This window comes from Rhineura floridana, chromosome 8, assembly GCF_030035675.1.
Source record: "Rhineura floridana isolate rRhiFlo1 chromosome 8, rRhiFlo1.hap2, whole genome shotgun sequence".
NCBI lineage: Eukaryota > Metazoa > Chordata > Lepidosauria > Squamata > Rhineuridae > Rhineura > Rhineura floridana.
In genome coordinates this window covers 53,364,207-53,388,860 of record NC_084487.1, presented here as the reverse complement: position 1 = coordinate 53,388,860, position 24,654 = coordinate 53,364,207, and the positions used below count along the sequence as shown (strand labels likewise).

Genomic DNA, 24,654 nt, shown 5'->3' with positions numbered 1-24,654 from the left:
AATACTGTATACGGACTCGGTTGCTGTGGCGGTTCCGTCTTTACATGTAGTGTGTCCAATGCTTTATTTCCCTGAAAACCTCAGCAGGTGGGCGCTGTCCTGAGGCATTGGATGGTTGGAAGGGGCGGGGGAGAGCCGGGATATAGCAGCAGCGAAGCGAAGCCGTGTCTCCCGCGTGTCGCTGCTGTGAGAGTTGGGACTGAGTAAGGAGTCCAAGCCAAAGCAATGTCTTTGTTTATATAGGCCGGCTGGCTAGCTGCGGCACGCTCAGAGCCTGTCCCCGTCCCTGTCGGTTGTAACTGAAGGAGGCTCCTGAGTGCGCGCTTGCTCTCCCTCTCCCTCCACACCGCGCGTCATTTATGCGAGAGGAGCCGTAGAGGCCTCTTCATACAGCGGCTGGAATGCGAGACGTCAATAGTGACGCCATGGGAGCCTGACGCTACTGACCCCTGCCCCCTGCCCTCCCCGCCGGGTGTCTGTGCGTGTATACACACGTGTGTGTGTGTATACACACCAGCCCTAGCCTGCACGTTTGTTTGCGGAAAGGCATGCCGACAATAGTCCAGCAATGCCCACTCTTGCGAAATAACTACCGTATATTCCGGCGTATAAGACGACTGGGCGTATAAGACGACCCCCAACTTTTGAGAAGATTTTCCTGGGTTAAAAAGTCGTCTTATACGCTGGAATATACGGTATTATTATTTATTTAATTTATTAGTCGCCCACCTGGCTGGTTGTCCAGCCACTCTGGGCGACGTACAAGATAAAACAATACATTAAAACATTAAAATTTAAAACCATAACAGTAAGAAACCTAACCCACCCCAAAAGCCTGCCTGAAGAGCCAGGTCTTCAAGGCCCGGCGGAAGCTTATCATAGAAGGGGCATGGTGGAGATCATTTGGGAGAGAGTTCCACAGGGTGGGGGCCACTATTGAAAAAGCCCTCTCTCTAGGCCTCACCAGTCTAGCTGTTTTAACTGGTGGGATCGAGAGAAGGTCTTCTGAGGCTGATCTTGTTGAGCAGCATCCCTGACAATGCTGGAGGCGCTCCTTCAGATAGACTGGGCTAAAACCGTATAGGGTTTTAAAGGTCAAAACCAACACCTTGAATTGGGCCCGGTAAACAACCAGTAGCCAGTGCAACTCCTTCAGCACTGGAGTGATGTGATCTTGCCGGCGGCTGCCTTTAATCAGACGAGCCGCCGCATTCTGTACCAGTTGCAGCTTCCGGACCGTTTTCAAGGGTAACCCCACGTAGAGCGCATTACAGTAGTCTAGGCGAGAGGTGACCAGGGCATGTACTACCGGTGGGAGCAGATAGTTGGGAAGGTAGGGGTGCAGCCACCGTATCAGATGGAGTTGATACAGCGCCGCCCGGCTCACAGCCGACACTTGAGCCTCCATGGTCAGCTGGGAGTCAAGAATGACCCCCAGGCTGCAGACCTGGTCTTTCAGGGGCAAACGTACCCCATTGAGCACCAGGTCCACATCCCCCAGCCTTCCCTTGTCTCCCACAAACAGTACCTCGGTTTTGTCAGGGTTCAGCTTCAGCTTATTGCTTCCCATCCAGCCACTCACCGACTCCAGGCACTTGGACAGGGTTTCTACAGCCAACCTCGGTGAAGATTTAAATGAGAGATAGAGCTGCGTGTCATCCGCATACTGATAACATTGCAGCCCAAATCTCCTGATGATTGCCCCCAGCGGCTTTATATAGATGTTGAACAGCATCGGGGAGAGGATGGAACCCTGTGGCACCCCACTAGTGAGAGGCCAAGGATCCGAGACCTCATCCTCCAATGCCACTCTTTGGTACCTACCAGAGAGGAAGGAATGGAACCACTGCAATACAGTGCCGCCCATGCCTAACCTCTTCAGGCGGTCCAGGAGGATAACGTGGTCAACGGTATCGAAAGCCGCTGAGAGATCAAGGAGGACAAGGAAGGTGCATTCGCCCCTATCCCATGCCCTCCTCATATCATCTACCAAGGCGACCAAGGCTGTTTCAGTCCCATGTCCAGGCCTGAAGCCCGATTGAAATGGATCCAGATAATCCGCTTCCTCCAAGTGCGCTTGCAACTGTTTTGCCACCACCCGCTCAATCGCCTTGCCTAAGAATGGCAAATTTGAGACTGGGCGAAAGTTGTTCAGATCTTGGGGATCCAAGGAGGGCTTCTTTAAGATTGGTTTTATTACTGCCTCCTTGAGTGATGATGGCATTACTCCCTCTTCGAGAGATGTATTTACCACCATCTTGATCCCCTCACCCAGTCTATCTTTGCAGCTCATAATGAGCCACGATGGGCAAGGATCGAGTAAGCAAGTGGTTGGCTTTAAGGTTGAAAGCACCTTGTCCACTTCATCAGATGGAAGAAGCTGGAACCGATCCCACACCACCAGAGCACCACTGGTCACCTCTGGCTCGCTCACTGTGTCCACAGCGCACGGAATAGCACTATTAATACGATCGATTTTCTCCGCAAAGTGTTTAGCAAACTCGTCACAGGAGGCCTTAGCATGTTCCATTGGTTCCGGAGCAGCTGGACCGACCAGGCTCCGGACCACTTGGAACAGTCTCCTGGGACAGCACTCTGCAGATGCAATAGAGGCAGCATAAAAATCTTTTTTTGCTGCCCTTATTGCCACATGATAGACTGCCGCAGCCGCTCTAACGTGTTAAGATCCCAACTTCCCAATTAAATGTTTGTCCTGCTTACCTTTCTGAACAGCTAACTTCACTAGGTTCCCACCAATAATCTAGTTTTATTTAGTGGAATTGGTGTGGTCTGCTCCTTGATTCCTGAACATAAGACTGTTTGAATGGTTTAAGTGATTTTAAGGCATCTAGTTAAAGGCTAGACACAACATAGATTTTATGCAACCCCATCAGTATACATGATGATTTGCAGGGTTTTACAAACAAAATATGAACAAAAAAACCTAGGAGCTTGCAATCAAAATTTCAGTAGTGTTGGAAAACAGCACTAGATGGGGGAAAAAGAGAAAAGAGTTCAGTCATAAAATCTTAAGGGGCCCCATCTAGCCCATCATTCTTCTTTACACTATTCTTGTAATCTTACATAAATGGTTTTGGCAGGCCTGCTACTTCTTGCAGCCTCTAATAGAACAAATATATAAAATAACAAGAATAATACTGCTGTCCTGCTTCACTTTTCTTTATGGTAAGATGTATCTTGTTGACAGGATGCCATTGCACGTGAAAACTTCCAGGAATTTCTATCTTTAAATGGACACCTCGTGGGACGGCAGCCATTTCCAGATATTGTACAGCTGGGCCTGTGTCAACCAGAAAGTTCAGAAGTGTATCGTCAAGCAAAACTAAAAGCTCAACAAGAACTTGAGAAGGGATCATTTTATGTGGAATGGATGTAAGCAGATGCTTTTCCCCCCTTCACATAGCATTCTGTCCAGATCAACTAAAAAAGTATTTATAACACTTTTTTTGTGCATTTACACCCCAGTCCTCTAAGCTTTTGTGTGTGCATGACTTAAAATGTGGAGCAGAAGGTTTTATACTCTGACTTTTAAAAGTGAGATTACATCCTGTATTGCAACTGGCTACCAAAATCCCGTCTGCCTCCTTCCTGGATAGTTTCAGAAGCAGTTTCCTATGCAGGAAAAAAATGAAAAGCTATGCTGTACACAGAGGTGGTTCTTGCCACGTTTCTATAGATTGGGAAAGTAATTAATATATTTAAATAGCAAATATCTATACATAACCAGGAATATTAAGTTCCTTTTTGAGCAAAAAAAAGCTAAATTACTAAGTTCATTTTTTCAGGTGATTTAACATTTAATGGAGGCAGTTGCTAGCTAATCTTTTCCCTGTATGCAGTATGGGTGCCCTGCTGACTTACCTCATTTCAAAAACAGATACAGCATGGTTTCAATATTCTTTTGGTAGGATCCCTGTAACATGTACAGCAGAGTTCACTTTTTATACATATGCAATCTTCCCCCCTCCTTTCCCATTCATGTAAGGTACAACACTATTGCAGAATGAATTATTAAAATACTAGAGCCTATTATGCTATGCACAAAACTTATCATACAGCTACGAGGGTGTATACTATAGCCAACATGGATTTTTCACATTCCGCAATGTTAAATTGAAAATATCCCCCATGCCATTCTGCTGCTTCCCATAAGCTCATTTGAAAACAAAATCTCACAAAACTTCTAGTCCTGAACTCAGAAACGCTTGCTTAACAACCCTCTTAAGTTTTCATTGTGATATACAAAACATTCAGTGAGAGTTCAGAGTGTAAAACGTGGAAAAAAATCCAGTGGTCTCATAATTTGTTGAAATTAATTAAAAATCAGCCATGTTCACAGAGTACCTGTAATCCTGTTACTGATCTTGCCCCATACTGTGACCTTCATCTTCTGCTGTTTAAAAGTTAAAAAATGCCTGGCTGATTTTTAATTAAAGAAATTTAACGTTGGACTCTATGATAGCGCAGGCATGCTCAGTAAGAACCAACTGTCAGCATTCTAAAAGCCAGACTAACAGCTGTTTCTTTTGGTTAATCGGAGGCCACACCCACACCAGACATTGGTTCTACTTTAAACAGTCCTGGCTTCCCCCAAAGAATCCTGAGAAGTGTAGTTTGTGAAGGGTGCTGAGAGTTGTTAGGAGTCTTCTATTCCCCTGACAGCTCCAGATTCTTCCAAGCTACACAGGAAGTGCATTGGACTGTAAAAGACCAAACCAAATTGTGTTTACATTTTTACAAATTTATAGGGCAGTACAGTATCTCAAAGAGGAGGTCAGGTCTCCTGCTCTCATGGTGCATTCACTATAGTTATCCAATTTCCCTGCTTTTTAAAGTTTGGTAGAAATATCTGCTTGCCTATAGGTACGTTCTTAAACAGCAAGGTTTTTTTTTGTCTATTTGTGAATCTTCTTAGCTTTATTCCATAACTTGCTATAGCAGTTTAATAAACTGTTTCCTATTACGTCTTTCTCCAGTAGAAGAATTAAAACAAATGTCCTATGTCATTCTTTGTAGAACTTGGTAACGAATTGTGAAGTCATAATATATTCAAAGTTCAGTTTACGATGAGAATTATTTTATTTCTATGTTGCTGTGTTGATTTCAAGTATCAGATAAGAAGTATGAATAGGTGCCAAGTAAGGTCTTCCACATTTCTGCAGATTAGCAGTTGAGTTTTTATTTTTGTAAATGCATGCAGATATTATACTAAGATGCATACAGTAAAATCACTTCATATTGTTTTTTGTATAGTTTATTAGAGTGTTCACATTATTATAATAAAACAATATGATTCCTTATTCCCTCCCAGCTCCTCTACCTATCTCTGCCCTCATGCCCTTTTGGGGGGAACAGGGTTTACAACATATTCATTTCCAATGCTCAGTTGGTCAGCATGTTATGCACTGTTTAGATTCATATGCTCAGATAAGGGATAAGATAAATGAGTGTCAGTGTTCTGTTGGGATCCCAGATTAACAATAGTTGAGTTGGAGAAGTTCCCATCCCTGCATTGCATTGTGCCTCCCAGTTCTTCTAGTTGTGGGTTTTATTTGGTGAAGGGTTCCAAAAATGCACTCCAAATTTCTTGGAAGCACTTTTTAAAATGTAGTTTATAGAGCAGAATTTCCTCAGGGGCTGATAGTCACAGAAGGTCTTGTATTCAGTTTTCTGTGCTTGGTATGACCCGGGCTTTCCAATGTTGAAGGACTATTGTTTTGCTGTTAGCATGGCTTTGTGGAACCATCCTTCCTGGCGTTTTGATAGTCTCCACCTGGCAGGAATGTAGCCTATTACTATGTTTGTGTTGCCTATTAAGAGTGATTTATCCAGAACCAATTCTAGCTTGGACTTCCTCCAGAAGGGTTTGATTACTGGGCAGTTTCATAGTAGGTGAGTTAGATCTATTTGTGGCTGTTTGCATCTCCAGCAGTTGTTCGTGGATGTAATGCCCCTGCGCTTAAGGCATGCTGATGTCCAGTAGGCCCAGAGGAGTATTTTCTGTTGCATTAAACTCAACCTAACATCATGGATGGCTAGTTTAATACTGCGTAGGGCTTTTTCCCATTGTGCCGCTGTTCAGTGAGGTTCTAAGTTGCCGCCTTGGGCTCCTACTGGGAGGAAGTGTGGGATACAAATCTAATAAATAAAATAAATAATAATAAATAAATTCTTTGCTCCATTAATGCCTAATTAGGTCTAGATCAGGACTTACCGTGTTACATACTGATATGTATAGGCATTTACTAAGTTTTCTTGAGAAGGTGAAGGTGTGTGCTGTATGCAAGATATCTGGTGTGCCTGCTGCACTCAGAGCATCTGGGCCAAATTTTGCTACTATGCAGTGCTTGAGTTGTAAGAATTGCCAGGGAGCTGCAGGTGGCTTCATGAAGTGTCCCAAATATTTTAAATCCATTATTCTGTGTTATCTGTGAGAGGTACAGAATGCCTATCCTGTTCTCACTAGGCTCCTCAGGAGACAAAAGACTTCCCAGCACTAATACAGTTGAGGGCAACACCAAGACAGTATCCAGGGCCAGTCCAGAGTCCAGAACAACAAAGGAATTAGACAAAAAGCAAGGTCAGAATAGGCCAAGGTCAGGAGCCAAGAAGTCCATGAACAATACAGGTCAAAGGCAAGGCAAAGAGGCATGTCTGGAGTAATCCCAGGTCAGGTCTGGAGTTAACAGGCGATCAGTGGACAGGTCAAGTACTGAACTGATGTATAGACATTGTTCCAGCAGGTCTTCCAGCCTAGCATTAGGGGTTTTATGCTGGAGCTACTGGGACCACACCCCAAACCTCGGCTGACTCCTATTAATCACCACCTTTACTCCCAAGGAGTCCAGCCCTGCAATTGAGCACTCTTCCAGGTGGTCCAGGTTTCAAGCTGGTGTTTGAGACAATGCCTTTCCTTGGGCTTGGAACTTGTTCAGCCTGAGTGTCGGAGACCAAACTTGCCCCAGGTGCACATGACCCTTCTTTGCTGGACCCTGGTTGCTCACCCTCAGATGGAGTGTGAGTCAGGACTGGATCCTGGTCTTCCTCTGTTGCCTAGGCCCTGACAATGCCCCTCTCTGACCATGTTTCCATAAAGCTGGATTATTGGCTATTGTTATATGTGGGTTGCCCCAAATGGCTAGGTTTTCATGCACAAATGGGTCAAAGTGCAGCTGATCTGATGTTGTCATCCAGGCTTGTTTGGTCACAGCTATGGTAGAGGTCTATGTTGCAGGGAGCCTGAGGTACTTAGAGCCTAGTGATGTCCAACTCAACAGTGTAGTTAGGCTGTCTAGTTTTATCTGTGTGTTGTAGGCCATTTCACTGTTATAGATTTCTTGTAACTATACCACTGAAGGAAAAAAGTGTTCAAATCACAAGTAGACTGTCATGTAGAAGGAAAGTGTTCAGAGAAGCTTTGTATGGAGATTGTGAAACTGATGGACAGTAGACTCAGGACAGATGAAAGAGAGTACTTCACATAATTTGCTGCCCCATAATATGGTGATGTGGCCATAAACTTAAAAGGGATCATACACATTCATGGTGAAATAGAGGGTAGTTAGATCTGTAGTTCAGTGGTAGTGTGCAAAAGGTTCCAGTTCAATCCCTAGTATCTCCAGGTAGGGCTGGAAAAGTCCCCTGCCTAAAAACCCTAGAGAGCTGCTGCCTGTTAGTGTTGACAGTACTTAGCTAGATGGACCAAAGATCTAACTCAGTATAAAGCAGCTTACTGTGCTCCTATGTGTGGTGATGAAATGTGCCATAATTTGTATTGTTTAAAACATGAGTTGTGGTTAAAATACATGCATGTTAAGAACTTTAAACAGCAGATAGATGATAAGGATGATAATGTGAAAGGAAATTGAGGTTCAGCTGGGAAATGGTGAAATGTAGGACATTTGTGAAGCAGTTGAAATAACATCCTATTAATGAAGCAATAATTTGGGTCTCAGTGGAATTATTTATCATTCTTTTACTGACTGTCCCCCTGTAGTCCCCCACCACACAAGTTAGTATCTGTGTAATATCTATTGCAGCCTGAAGCATGTGTTAAATTTGCCCCAGAAATAAGTAAAAAAAGATACTATCCTTCTTATTTTTTATAATGTAGAAATAAAAAATCCATGAAGAACACATACCGTTTGGTTGTGCGTCCACATACAGAGGCAGTTTACCATGCTTGTTTTTCCCAGGATAGGCAAAGAATAGCTTCATGTGGAGCTGACAAAACATTGCAGGTAAGATATGTACGTCTGTCTGTCTAATCTAATCTAATTAGTAGGTTTGTTTCAAACAAGCCACAATTAAAATCGTCATGATTTATCAGTTTGGACAACACAACAAGCTACAGTGAAGCAAAAACATGAATGAAAACTTCTGAACTCTTTCTTGAACCTGCACCAGAGTGAGCATGCATGCTTCAGGGTCAGAACAGCTAATTTAAGTCATGCTAAACTCTCTGTAGCTAATTTATGGCCCTCCAGATGTTGCTGGACTACAACTCCCATTGTTCCTGACTATTGACTATACTGGCTGGAGCTGATGGGACCATAGATCAACAGTATCTGGAGAGCCACAGATTAGCAACCCCTGGGCTAAACTATGGTTTAGCATGACATTCAAGCACAGCCAGTGTATATTACATGGGGGCTTTGCTGGGTGTCATAATCTCCTCTCCTCCCCTGGCTGGGAGAAGGACATCACCAACTTTAATTGTTAAGCTTTAACTGTCTTCCCCATCTCATCCCTGTGGCAATAGATGTTAATTACAAGTAACTAAAACTCTGTAGTTGTCTACATTTTCTTCTAAACAATCTGCCATCTTAGATAACTAGCTTTTTTATGTTATAAATATTTGAAATTTCACTTCTTCCCAAACTGTCAATGTTATTGGTTGATGAACATATATAAACGATGCATCATTGATGAATAGGATTCTTAGTTTTCATGTGTGTTTCATAAGAAAGGTGTAACTTTATAAATGACACTATTCAATTGTACGTTTCTCTTGAAAACAGTTCTGATGCAGATGGAATACTTACCCAGTATCCTGATCTCTGTTAGAAATGTTCAAGTATTTGTCCCATATCTCACAGGCTGTCTTTTCTCCTCTTCATTTTTAGAACCAACTGTGATTAGTAAGCACCAGTGTTTTTTTTTACTAACCATTGTTAGCCAAAATCAGTTTGCTTATCCAACCATGAATGCAAATGGCAGTTTAGAACTGACTGTGACTAGGAAAAAGGTAGGTGCAAATGTGATGCTCACCACCAGTAGCTCTGAAATGTAGGAAGAAAGCAGTCATAAGATGTGGGGCACTCCTGGTGGCCTGACAATTGTTAGGAAATCAGACAGCCGTACATCTGCACTCTGCCTGAATCAGGAATGGGACCAGAACAGTGCAACCTTTTGATTGAGTTAAATTTGTGTGAAATTGCTTTCGTTCATTTTCAGTAAAGTGTATTCTTCCAAAAAAAAAAAAAAAGGAAAACTGAAATATGTCAGTGTTCATTTAATACTGCTGGAGATGGCTGGAAAGTTGGTCATCTTCCCTCCTTCCCCCGTTTTTCCTTTTAAGACAGTAATTCAGTTACATGAACAGAACAACTAATAAAGGAATACCATGCCTGTCTTAAAATCTAACTTTGAATTACTTTAAATAATGTATAATTTCTTAGCATTTGTGATATTGTGTTTGTAGGTGTTTAAAGCTGGAAGTGGAGAAAAACTTTTGGAAGTAAAAGCTCATGATGATGAAGTGCTGTGTTGCACTTTTTCAGCAGATGACAGATTTGTTGCTACGTGTTCCACAGATAGAAAAGTAAAAGTAAGCAGGTGGTTGTATATCTGTTGCCCTCCTTTAAAAGTAAACAACTAATTCCATTTCTAACTGTAGTTAACTGAGAAGCGAATACATTTTTTTTAATGAACTGGATGGGTTAGATCCAAACTTACAGCTTCTTTCATGAAGACTTCTTCCCTGAATAGGGTGGTAAGTTTGGAATCAACCCAATATTTTTATTATGCCTTCTACAGAGAGATACTTCTGTTGGTACTTCTAACTTGTTTGCAACAGATCACAGGTGGGGAACTTGTGGCCACCCAACTTCATCAGTCCCAGCATGGCTAATGGTGATGGCTACAAGTGAATGCCAAGTAGATGTGTTTAGGGTTGCAGCTGTAGTTGCTATTCTTTGAATCTGCTTTAAATCTGAAGCTTGGACTGAACCTTTTGAAACATGGATAAGCAAAGGTGGGTGTAGTATTTCCGATGTGGCCTTATCAGGAACATGTGTAATGATAGCAACACTTTTATTTATTATATATTAATTTAACATATTTTTGGGTATTTACATTTACAAGGCAGTTTACAACATAAATGTTAAAACAAATAATACATTTGCATCCCAAATTATTAAAATCACTTTAACACTTCCTGTCTCTACTAGAAATGTTTATCTTGAGCATTTAACTACACATGATGGTAACGTACCCGTTTTTAGAGCACATGTGGGTGATTTCATGTAGAAAAATAGTATACAAAATGGAGTTGATGAAGTCTTTCCTCATCCATGCCTTTCCCTCCACTGCTTTTTTCTGGTGGCTTCCAAGACTGGAAGTCTTCCTTCTCTGAGAGAAAAGCAAGTATGAGGTGATGGGGTATGAAGATAGGAGAAGGTTTTCACTTTCTATACCCACCGACCATTTTTCTCTGCTCTAAATCAGCATGACATGTTTGAACAAGTCATACTGCTGTCTCATTTAGTTACACTAATATATACGAGAACTTAATTTGCCTGGTTTGTGGCTGCAGTTCTCCCACAGTCAACTTGTGATCAACAAATACCCCAAGATCTTCTTCTCCTTGGTCATTTATTGTTGGCATTTGTTATGTTTTTATACTGCTTTTCATTCAAGAAGGTTAAGTTGGAATACGTGGTCCTTGTTTCACCTGCTCTCATCAGTACTTAAAACAGCCCCATGAGGATAGCTTAGGCTATGAGATACGACTGGATCAAGGTTTGCCCAGTGAGCTTTTTGATTGTGCCAGAATTTGAATTGAGATCTCCCCTGTCTAAATCCATCACTGTCGTTTGCAGCTGATGAGCCTCTAGTAAATAGCAAAATGATTGTTCCCAGGTACATGATTATACATTTGGTGCTATGGATTTTCGTTCCATTTATATTTCAGTGCATTATTTGTATTAATAATGCCTTCTAACTTCTCTGTAAATTCCACCAATACACTTGTACATTTCTTACAGGTCACTAATAAAAATAATGAATAAATAAGCCACAAGACTGATCCCTGAGGAAACGTGATAGTTAAAAGGCAAACTATAGTTGGAAAAAACTAATTCTTTGTAAGTTCCATTTAACAAGTGCTCTTCCAGTAGGAACATGGGAACTTGCTCTGCAACAGGATAGACTGTTTGTTCCTTTAGCCCATTGGTCTTCTCCGTATAGCGGTGTCCAGGGTCTCAGGCTGAGGCCTTTCCTGTTGCTTGCTACCTGATCTTTATGTTCTACCACAATTGCTGAGGTTTTCTGAGGGTCCATTTTTGGTGGTCCCACATGCCCCTGAAGTTTTGTTGGCTTTTACCAGGGGCTGAGCTGTTTCACTGTGGCAGGCCCTGCCCTGTGTAACTCCTTGCCAATAGAGGTTCAGCAGGAGTCATCCCTGTCCATTTTTAGTTGACTTCTAAAAACTGTTGTTCAGGCAGGTCTTTCAAACCTGAGATTCTTTTTCATACAGTTCTTATTGAAATGTTTGGCACTTTAACATTGTTTTTACTGTGTTCTTTAGGCTGTGTACTGCTTCATGATATTTTATATGAAAGTGTGGTTTATAAATATTTAAATAAATAAAATAAGAAAACTGGAGATGATGGGGACTGAATATGGGACTTCCCACTTGCAAAATATGTGTTCTACCATTGAGCTATGGATTCTTGCCATCTTACAGTATAGAGGCCTATAGTATAAAGACTAATACTTCCTATGACTGGGAAACCAGTTATCTTATAGGATGAAAGAAATCAGATTTGTCAGGTATGATCTGCCTTTAGTGAACTCATGTTGCCACATACTCTTGGTTACACAAATTACAGTTGCATATTTAAAATAATTATTTTAGCCATTCTCTTCATGTTTAAAATAATTATTTCAGCTATTTTCCACATCATTAATATGTAAAGATTACAGATGTATTGCATACAGAAATTCAGTGTGCAAAATTATTTTAGAAAGCTTTGTCTCGTATGCATATTAGTGTTTGATATGTATTAGAAAAATATTTCAAAATATCTTGAATTTTTATATTAAATTATTTTTAGGTTTGGAATTCTCGAACAGGCCAGCTTGTGTATTTATTTGAAGAACATGCAGAGCAGGTCAACTGCTGCCAGTTTAGCAATACACATCATCGCCCATTTCTGTTAGCCACATGCTCAAATGACACTTTTATCAAAGTAAGTGGAAAATAGGACATTAATATTTATATTCATATTACAATTGTAATATGAACACTTGAGTATTTCATAGTGGTGAGAATATTCATGGAAACTTACTTCAGATCTGTGAAGTTGGTATATGCTGCCCTGTTGTTCCTAGCCTTAGCCAGTGGAAGCCACTTGAGTTCTGCATGATGACTGTCTTTACTAGATTAGAAGAAGAAACTGCAGCTGTCCTTACATCCATAGCTCTTCTGTTCCAAGTTGCCTGTGGAAGACACTGATACACATTCATACTTGGACCTCACATTAATAACAGATCCAGCTCTGAATGTTAATTTGCTTCCTGTTTGCGTTGGATACTTTTTTTAATAAGTAGTTTTAAATCAAGAGATCTGAAAGATCACTCCTGTGAGCCTGTGTGTACACACTGATTGTCAGGGGAGGCTACTTTGTGCCCCACTCCCATTTGCAGTGGTGATGCACCTGAGATGACGCCTTCTTACCAGTGGCATCCAGGCTACAGAACTCAATTACCTCCTGACTCTTTGCCTTCAGACACCAGGTTAAAAACAGTGTTGGTCAGACATGTGTTTGTTCAAGCACTCCCTCAAAACAAATTGCCCTGTAAAAAAATTGAACTTGTTTTTTTTTCTATATTTGCTTTGTATATACTTATTGATTTAATAGTGTCTATCCTATTTTATCATTTGTAAAATATTTCACTGATATTTTCTTTTATAATGGTTGTTAGCCTTTCGGGTCCAATTAGGGAGAAAGGGTAGGCTATTAAATATATGCATACATATGGGATGTTGCTGCTTCTCAACATTTTGCCTTTTTGCCACATACTTAAAAAAATCTCATCTTGTGGTGCTTGGGCTTTAAGGAACTCCCACAGTGCTTCCTGTCTTGTCTACAGATCTGTTTAATATTTTGGGACTGTTTTTTCAATTACTCCCTTTGTCTTGATGTACTTGAAGACAGTATGGTATATAAGAGTAGGCAGAAAGATTTAAAAGAAGAAAAGCACTAATACAATAGTGAATGCAACTTCCACTCTTCCAAACAAAATGTTGTTTTCTAAAACTACAGAACCCATAGTAAAAGGGGTGTGATGGAGGGGAAATGGAAAGTTCATAGTGAAAATTACAAGTTGCATTTTTTAAAAACGGGGGGGTATGTCATGCAGAGACTATTTTGTGGATAGAAACTGAATGATAGCACTTTCCCACCATTTAATACTGAAACAAACATTTTTTACTCTACCCCTCCCATTCTTAAATGCAGCTCTGGGATTTGAACAAGAAATATTGTCGCAATACACTGTTTGGTCACAGAAGTTCTGTTACCCACTGCAGATTTTCACCAGATGACAAGTATGTGGCTAGTTGCTCAGCAGATGGAACTTTAAAGGTATTTTTTTGAGATTTTGAATTGCAGAACTTAAAGTCTATCAGCGCTTTATTTGCTTTTAGCCATAGGCCATTGCACAGAATACAACAAACAATTTAAAACCATACGACCATTAAAACCATACAACTTAAAATTTGCAATCATTACAAGGTTGTGGGCATTTTGCTTTTACATAATTTGTTCTTAGCTTTTTTGCAGCTAGGGCAAAGTTGGCCACCACAACTGTTACCTGGTTGTGCTTATCGGCCAGGAGCTCGGCTACTAGGATGTTGCAAGGTAACCCCCCACTTAAGGTTGATCAGAGGTGCTAGGAATTTGTGTCTAGGATTCCTATACAGGGGGCAAAAGAGCATGTAGTGCACTAGATCTTCAGGCACCTTACAGCCGCGAACACAAATTCGCTCCTCTATCGGAATACCCCAATACTTGCCTTCAAGGTAAGCTGTAGGCATTGTTTGGAATCTGATTTCTGTGAAAGCTCTATGCAAAGGGGCACTTGTTAGGGTGACGAAGTAGGGTGGGACAGCATGATTGGGTTTAAGCAAGGGAAACCAAGCTGAAAAAGGGGCCGCCATTATTGTGGCCCTGTCTTGATTTGCATCATGGTTAAAAACCCAATTATGGAGCTCAGAAGTATTTAAATCTAAGTGTTTCCTATGGGAGAGGTTGTAGATTTCAATTATTGCCTGGCAGCATTGAGCCCAACCGCGAATCCGGTGCTGCTCATGCCAACAGAGTTTTATAAGAGAGGTATCCTCCGAGATAGAGATCTTCCTCCAAAACCTTAAGTAAGCCAGATCAACTTTTGCTGCCAGCAAAGGGAGGCCTAATTCGGCTCTTAAATGGGCTGACGATGTACCACGAGGAAGTCCCAGGATCTGTCTCATAAAGGTGTTTTGGAGGGCCTCGAGGCTAGATTTAAGTGAATGGCCCCAAAGCTCTGATCCATATAAAATTTTGGTAGGGCTTTCAAGCACCTTTTGATTTTGTAATGTTCTGTCGAGGAATTCATAGCTTATCAAAAGCAAATATTTATTTATTACATTTATATCCCATTCTTCTTTCCAGAAAGAGCCCAGGGTGGCAAACAAAGCATTAAAAATACTCTAAAAGAGGAAGGTTTTCAGTAGGTGTTGAAGATAACACAGATGATGCCTGTCTAATATTTAAGGGGAGGGAGTTCCAAACGGTAGGTGCCACAACACTGAAGGTCTGCTTCCTGTGTTGCGTTCAAATGACCTCCTGGTAGGATGGTATCTGCAGCAGGCCCTCATCTGCAGAGTGCAGTGATTGACTGGGTATATAAGGGGTAAGACAATCTTTCAGGTATCCTGGTCCCAAGCTAAATAGGGCTTTATCAAAATCAGAACCTTGAACCTGGCCTGGTAGGTAATGAGTAGCCAGTGCACTTCTTTCAGCAGTGGAATGATGTGGGCAATTCCCTGCCCAGTGATCAGTCTTGCGGCTGCATTTTGAACCAGCTGCAGCTTCCAAGCCAACCTCAAGGGTAGCCCCATATAGTGTGCATTACAGTAATCTATCCTGGGGGTTACCAGTGTCTGGACAAAAGTGGCCAGGCTATCCTTGCCCAGAAATGGCCGCAGCTGCCTTACCAGCCAAAGTTGGTACAAGGCACTTCTAGTCACTGAGGTCACTTGGGCCTCTAGCAACAAAGATGGATCCAGGAGCACCCCCAGACCACGAACCTGCTTTTTCAGAGGGAGCACGACCCCATCCAAAGCAGGCAACTGACCAGTTATCCAAACTTGGGAACCACCAACCCAGACCATCTCTGTCTTGCTAGGATTCAGACTCAGTTTATTGACCCTCATCCAGCCCACCACCAAGTCCAGGCACCAGGCCAGGGCTTGCATGGCCTCTCCCAATTCAGATGTTACAGAAAAATAGAGTTGGGTGTCATCAATGCACTGCTGACACCTCTCTCCAAATCTCTTGATAACTGCTCCCAAGGGCTTCATATAGATGTTAAACCGCATGGAGGACAAGGTGATACCCTGCAGCATCTCAAAACACAACTGCCAGGGGGCCGAAAGACAATCACCCAATGCTATTCTCTGAAAAAGACCCTGGAAGTAGGATTGGAACCACTGTTAAAACGACGTCTTCAGTATCCATCTCGTAAGTTGGCCCAGAAGGATACCATGGTCAATAATATCAAAGCCCCTGAGAGATCAAGTAAGAATAACAGGGTTGCACTCCCTCTGTCCCTCTCCTAATAAAGGTCATCCGTCAGGGTGACCAAGGTTAATTGAGACCTATCACCAGACCTGAATCCAGATTGGAATAGGTCAAGATAATCTGTTTCATCCAAGAATACTTCCAATTGCTGCACCACAACTCCTCAGTCACTTTCCCTAAAAAGGTATATGCAACTGGGCGGTAGTTGTCACAAACCAATGGGTCCAGGGTGGGCTTTTTCAGAAGCAGTTGGATCACTACCTCTTTCAGGGCACCTGGGAGCACTGCCTCCCTCAAAGATGCATTGACCACACCCTGGATCCACTCGGTCATGTCCCATCAGCAAGCTTTAATAAGCCAAGAAGGATAAGGGTCGAGAGGACAAGTTGCTGGCCACATTGTCACAAGCACCTTGTCCACATCATCAGGCCGCATCAACTGAAACTGATCCTAAGATGTTGCAACAAACATTGCACTGGACACCTCACTGGGAACTACAGCAGATGAGAATGGGGCATCAAAATTGCTATGGAGGTGAGCATCTTTACCCTCAAAGTGCCTTGCAAACAATTCACAGTGGGCTTCCGAAGGGTCTGAAACTCAGTTTCCTGGAGTTGATGTCAACAGACCCCTGACAATATGGAAAAGCTCCACTGGATGGCTACTTGAGGACGCAGTGGAGGCAGAGGAATGGGCCTCCTTCACCACTCTCGCCACCACAAAGCAGGCATATGGTTTTACTTGCGCCCAGTCAGCCTTGCAGCTCATCTTTCGCCACTTGCACTCTAGCCAATCATCTAGCTTGTTTCATTGCCTTTAGGTGCAAACTGGGCTCTACAATGGTGGAGAGGATGCTCAAGGGCAACTGTGTTAAGAGTCCTACACGTCTCGTTCCACAGTGTACAAGGGGTTCACCTGATCCATTACTGGGATAGAATTCTGGAATCTAGTGGATTACATTAGTCTCCGGAGGTGAACTATCTTAATCTGTCCACCACCCCTGCAGGGGACGAATGGAGCCATAAGTCTAAACTTCACCAGAGTGGTCTGACCTACCGCTATTTCATTAAAAACTTCATAGCAGTTTACAACACACTAAAAACAACCACAGAATAAAAAACATTTAAAAAACACTAAAACCAAAGGTCAACTGTTGTGAAAAAGGATCTTAATTGCCTGCATAAGCCTGGCAGAACAGAAAAGTTTTCAGCAGGCACTTAAAAGTTAACAGAAGGCGCCTGCTAAATCTCTGTTGGCAAAACATTCCAGAGAACTGGGCTGATGACGCTGAAGACTCGATTTTGTGTCATTGTTAAATGAGCCCCACCAACTCGGGATGATCAAAGCCACTCCTGCAGATGATCTCAGTGATCAAGCTAGGATAGAAGGATTCAGGCGGTTCCTAAAATAACCTGGACTTAAATTATTCAGAGCTTTGTAAATTAATACAAGGACCTTGAACCTGGCTCAGTAGCAGATGGGCAGCCAATGTAGTTGTTTAAAAATGGTGTCACATGTTGTTGGCCATGTGTTCCCATCAGCATCTGGCTGCTACATTGTGCATCAGTTGGAACTTCCAAACTAGGGCCAAGGGTAACCCCACACAGAGCACATTGCAATAATCCAGCCTTGAGGTTACCAGTGTATGGACTACAGAGTTCAGGCTATCCCTGTCCAGCAACTGCCGTGCTGATGAACCAGACAAAGCTGGTAAAAGACCCTTCTAGCCACAGAGGACACTTGGGCCTCTAGTGACAAAGATGAATCCAGGAGTACTTCTAGGCTACGGACCTGGCCCTTCAGAAGGAGTGTGACCCAATCCAGAACAGGTAACCTGCCTATCTTCTGGACATGGGAACCACCTACCGAAAGAGCCTCTGTCTTCCCACAATTCAAGCACAATTTATTGGCCCTCATCAAGTCCACTACAGCATTCAGATACCGATCCAGAGAGTTCACAGCCTCTCCTGATTCAGATGTTATGGAGAAATAGAGCTGCATGTCATCAGTATACTGCTGACACCTTGCTCCAAAACTCTAAAACTATATAACTGCTCCCAATGGCTTCATATAGATATTGAATAGCACTGGGGAGAGAATAGTGTTGAACAGCACTGCGGAACCCCATAGCACAAGTGCTAGGGGGCCAAGGAACACACCTGGTGTTACTCTCTGGATGTGACCCTGAAGGTAAAAGCAGAACCATTGTAATACGGTAGATCCAGTACTCATCCCACTAAGTCGGTCCAGGAGGTCAGTGGTATCAAATACTGCTGAGAGATGGAGCAGAAGTAACAGTGTCGCACTTCCCCCATCTTACGATAAAGGTAATCCATCAGGATGACCAAGGCTGATTCTGTTTCGAATCCAGATTGTGATACATCTAATCAATCTCATCCAGTAATACCTGCAATTGCTCTACAACCACCTTCTCCACCACCTTTGCCAAGAAAGGGGTGTTAGCTATTGGTCTATAGTTGTTACACTTTATTGGATCCAGTGGACTTTTAAAGAAGTAAACACACCATTGCCTCTTTAAGAGCAGTGGGCATCACACCATCACCCAAAGAAGCTTTTAGTACACCTAATGAACATGGGGTCGGGCACATCACTGCAAGCATCTTGTCCACATCTTCAGGCCACATTGACTGGAATGAATCCCACAACACTGGGTTCGACGTTGTATTGAACATCATGGCTGGCACTGCTACAACAATAGCATCTAAATCATTGCAGAGCTGAGTGACTTTGTCCTCAAAGTGTTAATCCAGCTGGTTATAGCTGGACACCATGAGCTCCATCCCCTGGTCAAGAGTGACCAACCTCCAGATCACGTGGAAAAACTCACTTGGATGGCTCCTTGAGGACACAAATGGAGACAGCAAAGTAGGATCTCTTTGTTGCCCCCACCGCCATGTGGTAGTCTCGATTGTGAGCCTGAACATGTGGTCGGTCTGCTCTGGAGTGAGATCTACATCACATATGCTCTAGCCCTCACCTGGTCTGTTCCATCAACTGCAGCTCCTCAGTATACCAAGGAGCAAAGTGGGCTCCATGCACCAGTGAGGGCCCTCAGGAGTGATCATGTCAATGGTCCTATGAGTCTTACCATTCTGTAATGAGACTAGGGCCTCAACAGAATCACCTCTATCCACTGTGAAATCACCCAGAGAATTCAGGAATCTATCAGATTCTACCATCTTAACTGATTCTTGACCGCTGCAGGGGAGAAGTGCTGACAACGGCTGTCAGCCCATTGTCTGACCATGACAATGGGGTGATAGACATCCTACAAATTTCCAGACAACCACCCTGCCATATGGAATGAAGACTAGATCGAGAGTATGCCCTGCTCTTGTATTGGACCGATGACTAGTTGAGACTGGCCAATAGTTGCCATGGAGGCCATGAACTCCCAAGATCAGCATGGATGTTGAAGTCACCCAAAACCACTACAGTAGGGCCCTGCTTTACAGCACTTTGCTTTACAGCACTTCACTATTACAGCGGTCTCAATTAGACTAAAGCCCCACTCATATGGCGCTTATTCCGCTTTTACGGCGGTTTTCAGGCATTGCGTGCCATTCTATTCAATGGGTTTCGCTTTACAGTGGTTTTTGCTTTACAGCGGGGGTCCGGAATGTAACCCGCCATATGAGTGGGGCCCTACTGTATTCTGGATTTCTCCAACACCACATCTGGGACAACCTCTGCCAGTTTGATCAGGGAGGCTGTTGAGCAGCAGGGTGGGTGGTACACCAACAGCATCCCTAATTTGCCTCTTTGGCTCAGCATCAGATGTAGGCCCTCCAGTCCCACTCCAAGAGAGAGGGGTTTCCAGGTGATAGGGAGTGAACCCCTATGGACTACAGCAACACCTCCCCCCTGCCCCTCCAGTCTGGACTGATGGCATACCGAATACCCAGTTGGGCAGATCTGAGTTAGATCTGGGCAGCCCAGCTCCCCCAGCCAGGTCTTGGTGATACATGCCAGGTCAGCCCATTTATCCATGATCAAATCATGGATCAGCATGGTTTTATTATGGACCGACCTGGTGTTCAACAGTAGAACCATCATACTGTGGGGGACAGTGGTGGAACATGCATTAGTATCAAGTGTAGGGGAGACCCCAGAGAGGGACATCAGGTGCAAGTACCTATCAGCACTCCTCTGACATCTTATACCATGCCTACCTATCCCCTCGATCACTGAGATAGATTGCACAACAACCCCCTCCTCCAGTATTCTCCCTCCAAAAACCAGAGCTTGGAAAAGTTACTTTTTTGAACTACAACTCCCATCAGCCCCAGCCAGCATGGCCATTGGACTGGGCTGATGGGAGTTGTAGTTCAAAAAAGTAACTTTTCCAAGCTCTGCCAAAAACACATGTATGTACAAACACTCTGCTAGAATAAAAAAGAGTAATATGCCAGCATCAATATACAACAATTAAACCACAATACAGTCTGCCCTAGATATACCCACCCTCCAGCAAAGGGAACAAAACAAACAGGCATCCCACCTCATCTCTCACCTGGGGCATACACTTCTCTACCCCATCTCCCACCCAGTGGTTTTGAAAATTCTGGAGTGAACCAGTCTCTCACACTGGGCACCTCAAAAAGCATAAGACCAATATGTATCATGTAATTAAGCATCTCACACACCCCAGTTACATGCTACATACAATAGAAAAGAACAAAATACCCACAGGTGGGGAAAGCAAACCAAAATCCGAAATGGGGTGATGCCCTTGCCCTCTTCCCAACCCTGAAGGGATGACTCCCTTTAATGTCATCCCTTTGATGTTTATCCCCCTGGAGTCAGCCTGCCGGATGGCAGCCCACTGCATGGGATGAGGCTCTGCTATATAGCTGTGCTGCTGATAGCAGTTAACTGGCCACAGCTACAGAGCCCTCAAATCCTGTTGTTCTTAGCTGCTGGACTGTGGCCTGATGGTAAGAGGCTTGCCAGATGATGGATGGCAACTGCAGGCAAGCAGGAAGATGAGGGGGCAGATGTAGTTGTCTGGATGTGTGTAAGGCCTTTCCTCTCCCACTCCCATTTACCACACACAGAGCACACAGGGTAACATCCACCCCTCATCTAGAGCAAAAACCAAGTCAGGTGTGCCCCGCCCTATGTGTTGGACCGGTGACAACTTGAGACAGCCCCATGGTTGTCATGGACGCTATGAAGTCTTGAGCTAGAACACTAGAGGCAGCCTTAGCATGGACATTGAAATCACCCAGGACTATTGTTCTGGGCTCCTCCAATACCACAGCCAAGACGGCCTCTGCCAGCTCAGTCAAAGAAGCTGCCCAGCAGCAGGGTGGACGGTACACCAGCGGCAACCTTTCTTTACTGTCTCCTTGGCCGAACACCAGGTTCAGGCCCTCACAGCCAGCTCCAAGACAGAGTGGTTTCCTGGTGATAGAGATGGGAGTTCTGTAGACCTCAGCAACTCCTCCCCCCATCCCAGGTGGGCAAAGCTGGGTCAGGTCAACTCCTTTCAGCTCACCCACCCATGTCTTGGTAATGCACACTAAATCAGCACCCAGATGAGTTTGGTCTTATTGTGTACCGATCTGGCGTTACACAGCAGTTCACACAGGCCAGTGGTCACAGCGAATGAGCAACCAGGAACCCGTCCATGGGAGTAACTCTTAAAATACAAGACTGATCCAGGTAAAGGTGAGCAAAGAACACAAACCTAATCACATTTAGTGAAGGCAAAAGAGCTGATCCTTGTGTAGAAGGGGAGACTAGAAGACTGCAGAACTAAACAGCATCTTTCTGCCTTCAGCTGCAAGGTGGAGCTCAAATCCCACCTAAGATCATCTTACATGCATGGGAGAACGTGGCTTCTTTAGGCTGTATGGTTTATATACACATATATACAACCTGAGCATGGAAGGGTTCACAGCATTAACACTCAAACAGATCTTGCTTCCCCATTAGATTTCTAGGGGACTCCCCAAAGCCATAGCTTGAGGTTCAGCACAAACAGCAGGCAAGCCTCTCCATGTCTTTTCAGCTGCCAGCTTCACCTAGACTAACTCTTAACACATGGACTGGCTCCAGGTTGTGGGGAACCTCCAGCCAGGTGAATGGGGAGAGAATAACTCCCCTGACAGAGTTCCTATAGCATCCTTTGGCATGTAGATAAACGCATCAGGCTGATAAATAAAATTGTTTGGCTTGAACTATTAACTTCTGAAAGGAACTTTTTTGACCAGAGGGGCAGGTTTCTCTGCTACTACTCAACCTGTACAGATTTCAAATCAGGCTGGAAAGGGGGCCCAAAGACATCATCCATCCCCCAATCCTATAACACTACCCCTTTCCCTGAAAAAGGTCTATCCCAGACTTACAAACAACAGAATAACAGTTTTCACTGTGGAGAAATAATAGGTTAAAGACATTGAAACATACATCATCCAAAGCACATAGTTACACCAATCATATACCAATAAATTATTAAAATCTCTCGATATAAAAGCTAGTTCACTAACAATGTGTTACATCTGACCAAGTAACAGAGCCTCAATTTAGACCAGGTTTCACCAAAGTAGGTTTAGCCCTCACAGCAAAAATTCCTGGAAGCACCCTTATACTCTCTTAAATGTAAGTGATTTGTTGCTATTTATTCCTGTGAAGGGAGAGATTAGGGTATAACACATGGGGACACAGTTGCAGATGAGCAAAGTCTCCCTTAACTCCAGATGGCCCTGCATGCAGACAAAAATTTGAAAGGGAAGGTATCTTTGTGCACAGAGTGCATTGTATCCCAAAGGGATCCTTGCAGCATACCAACTCTGCATACACACAACCACTCATCTTAATGACAGTCATTGTCGAGTAACCATTAGTATTCCCAAACTGAAGGCATTTGGGAGCTGTGTTCATTATGTAGCAAAAATTCAGATATAAATCAGTCCAAATAAGCTAGATGTAAAAAAAATCTGACATCAATTTACTTGCTTGATTTTTAATGTTGCCATTTCTCAATATATTTCTGACACAATAATCAGACAATTGACTGTAATGTCTGTAGATCACTGGACAGAGTAATTTGTTTTGTTTGCAGCTATATTTGGGTATGCATAACTATCTTTGCAGACTGAAATTTTACAAAGCACTAGTTACCATTAATTTTGTCTTCTACTCATAATGATTTTTTTAAAAAGACTTAATTTTAGTATATTCATTTTTAAAGCTTTGGCATGTGCATTCAGCAAATGAACTGAAAACTATTGACATAGGAGACTTCTTCAGAAATGTGGATGAATACCAGGATGATGTGGAAGTGCTAGTGAAGTGTTGCTCTTGGTCATCTAATGGTTCTACAGTGATGGTGGCAGCCAAAAACAAGCTCTTTGTAAGTACTTAATAACATATCAGTGGTGACTTCTTTCTTTTGAGTCACCATCTTGTTTTCCATTTGTGTTTTATATTTTTTAAAATTTTGCAGGGGAGGCACAGTGAAGGAGAAAATGACCACAGAAACATGCAGAGTGCATCATTTGTGTGTACACTTCATGGTGGAGAGCCTTCAACCAAGTACTGGCCTCCAACCAAAACTTAGTGCAGTTCGGTATCCTATGTTCTGTGCATGTGCGCTCTCTTGCTCTCTCTTGAACACATTTACTTTACAAGGTAGACACATCATTTGGGGGGCTTTTGCAGTCTGCCTTGGTTCAGCTGCAGTTTTGTTCAAGAGGGAACAGTTCTTTGCCAGTCAACCCCTTCCTTACCACAGTTCTGATGTCAACAGGTTCAACACTAACAGCCCCCCACAAGGTCGCGCAGTTAAGTGTAATGTCAACCCTGACGTTAACTGTGATTGGCTAACCAGGATTCTCTTAACCAGAGTTTGAGGCCAATAATGCATCTATATTGGATATGGAATACCTTTACATACTGAAATTTTTCAACATGTTTCTGTTGTCCTCTTCTCCCTTGCATGTAAAGATGATATCAGGTGGGTATTGGACTCCATCTAGTGGTTGAAGGCAGAAAGATGCTGATCAATTTTTCCTTTAGGAGTCTACTAGTCTTCCCTTGACTCTTTTGCTGTTATCTTTCTGCCTTCACCAGAGTGGTATGTCCTCTCTGCTCCTGGTTACCTGGTTTAGTCCTGTAGAATAGTCTTGTCTGTTGTTTGTTTGTCAGTGGTCTTGTCAGTGTTTTGGTTGTATATCTTTTCTTTGTCATTCCTGTTTGGAAAAAAAAAAATCCTTTCCCTCTTCTGTGGTGTTTTGGACTTTTTCTATATCCTGTGATCCTTTTCTATGCCTTTTGCTGACCCTTGTCTGGCTTTCTACCTAGCTTCCTCAGACAGGCTTTTTGCTTACCACTGGAGTGGGAAAAGCTCCGCCTGCCATTTTGTTTCTCTCTGCTCCTTTTTTTTTCTGTCTGATATTTTGGATCACTCTGTTCCAGTTCCATGCCTGCAATTTGAGACTTCCACATCATTGCTTAATCTGCCTATGCCATTAGACTCATTTTAAAGTCCATTCCCCCCACTGCTGGAGTATTCTAACCCCTCCATTTGTCAGCC

The 24,654-nt window shown here is 43.1% G+C and overlaps 1 protein-coding gene across 4 annotated transcripts in view; it reads left to right on the top strand.

Annotated features, from left to right (window-relative positions):
- The window catches only part of APAF1 (apoptotic peptidase activating factor 1), a 102,915-nt gene that overhangs the window by 43,166 nt on the left and 35,095 nt on the right, over positions 1 to 24,654 (top strand). For all 4 annotated transcript variants that reach the window (XM_061639505.1, XM_061639504.1, XM_061639502.1 and 1 more), the window contains exons 13-18: positions 3,209 to 3,393; positions 8,135 to 8,261; positions 9,725 to 9,850; positions 12,360 to 12,494; positions 13,767 to 13,892; positions 23,311 to 23,472. In XM_061639505.1, the coding sequence (XP_061495489.1) occupies positions 3,209 to 3,393; positions 8,135 to 8,261; positions 9,725 to 9,850; positions 12,360 to 12,494; positions 13,767 to 13,892; positions 23,311 to 23,472 (861 nt within the window). The remainder of the gene's footprint in view (positions 1 to 3,208; positions 3,394 to 8,134; positions 8,262 to 9,724; positions 9,851 to 12,359; positions 12,495 to 13,766; positions 13,893 to 23,310; positions 23,473 to 24,654) is intronic.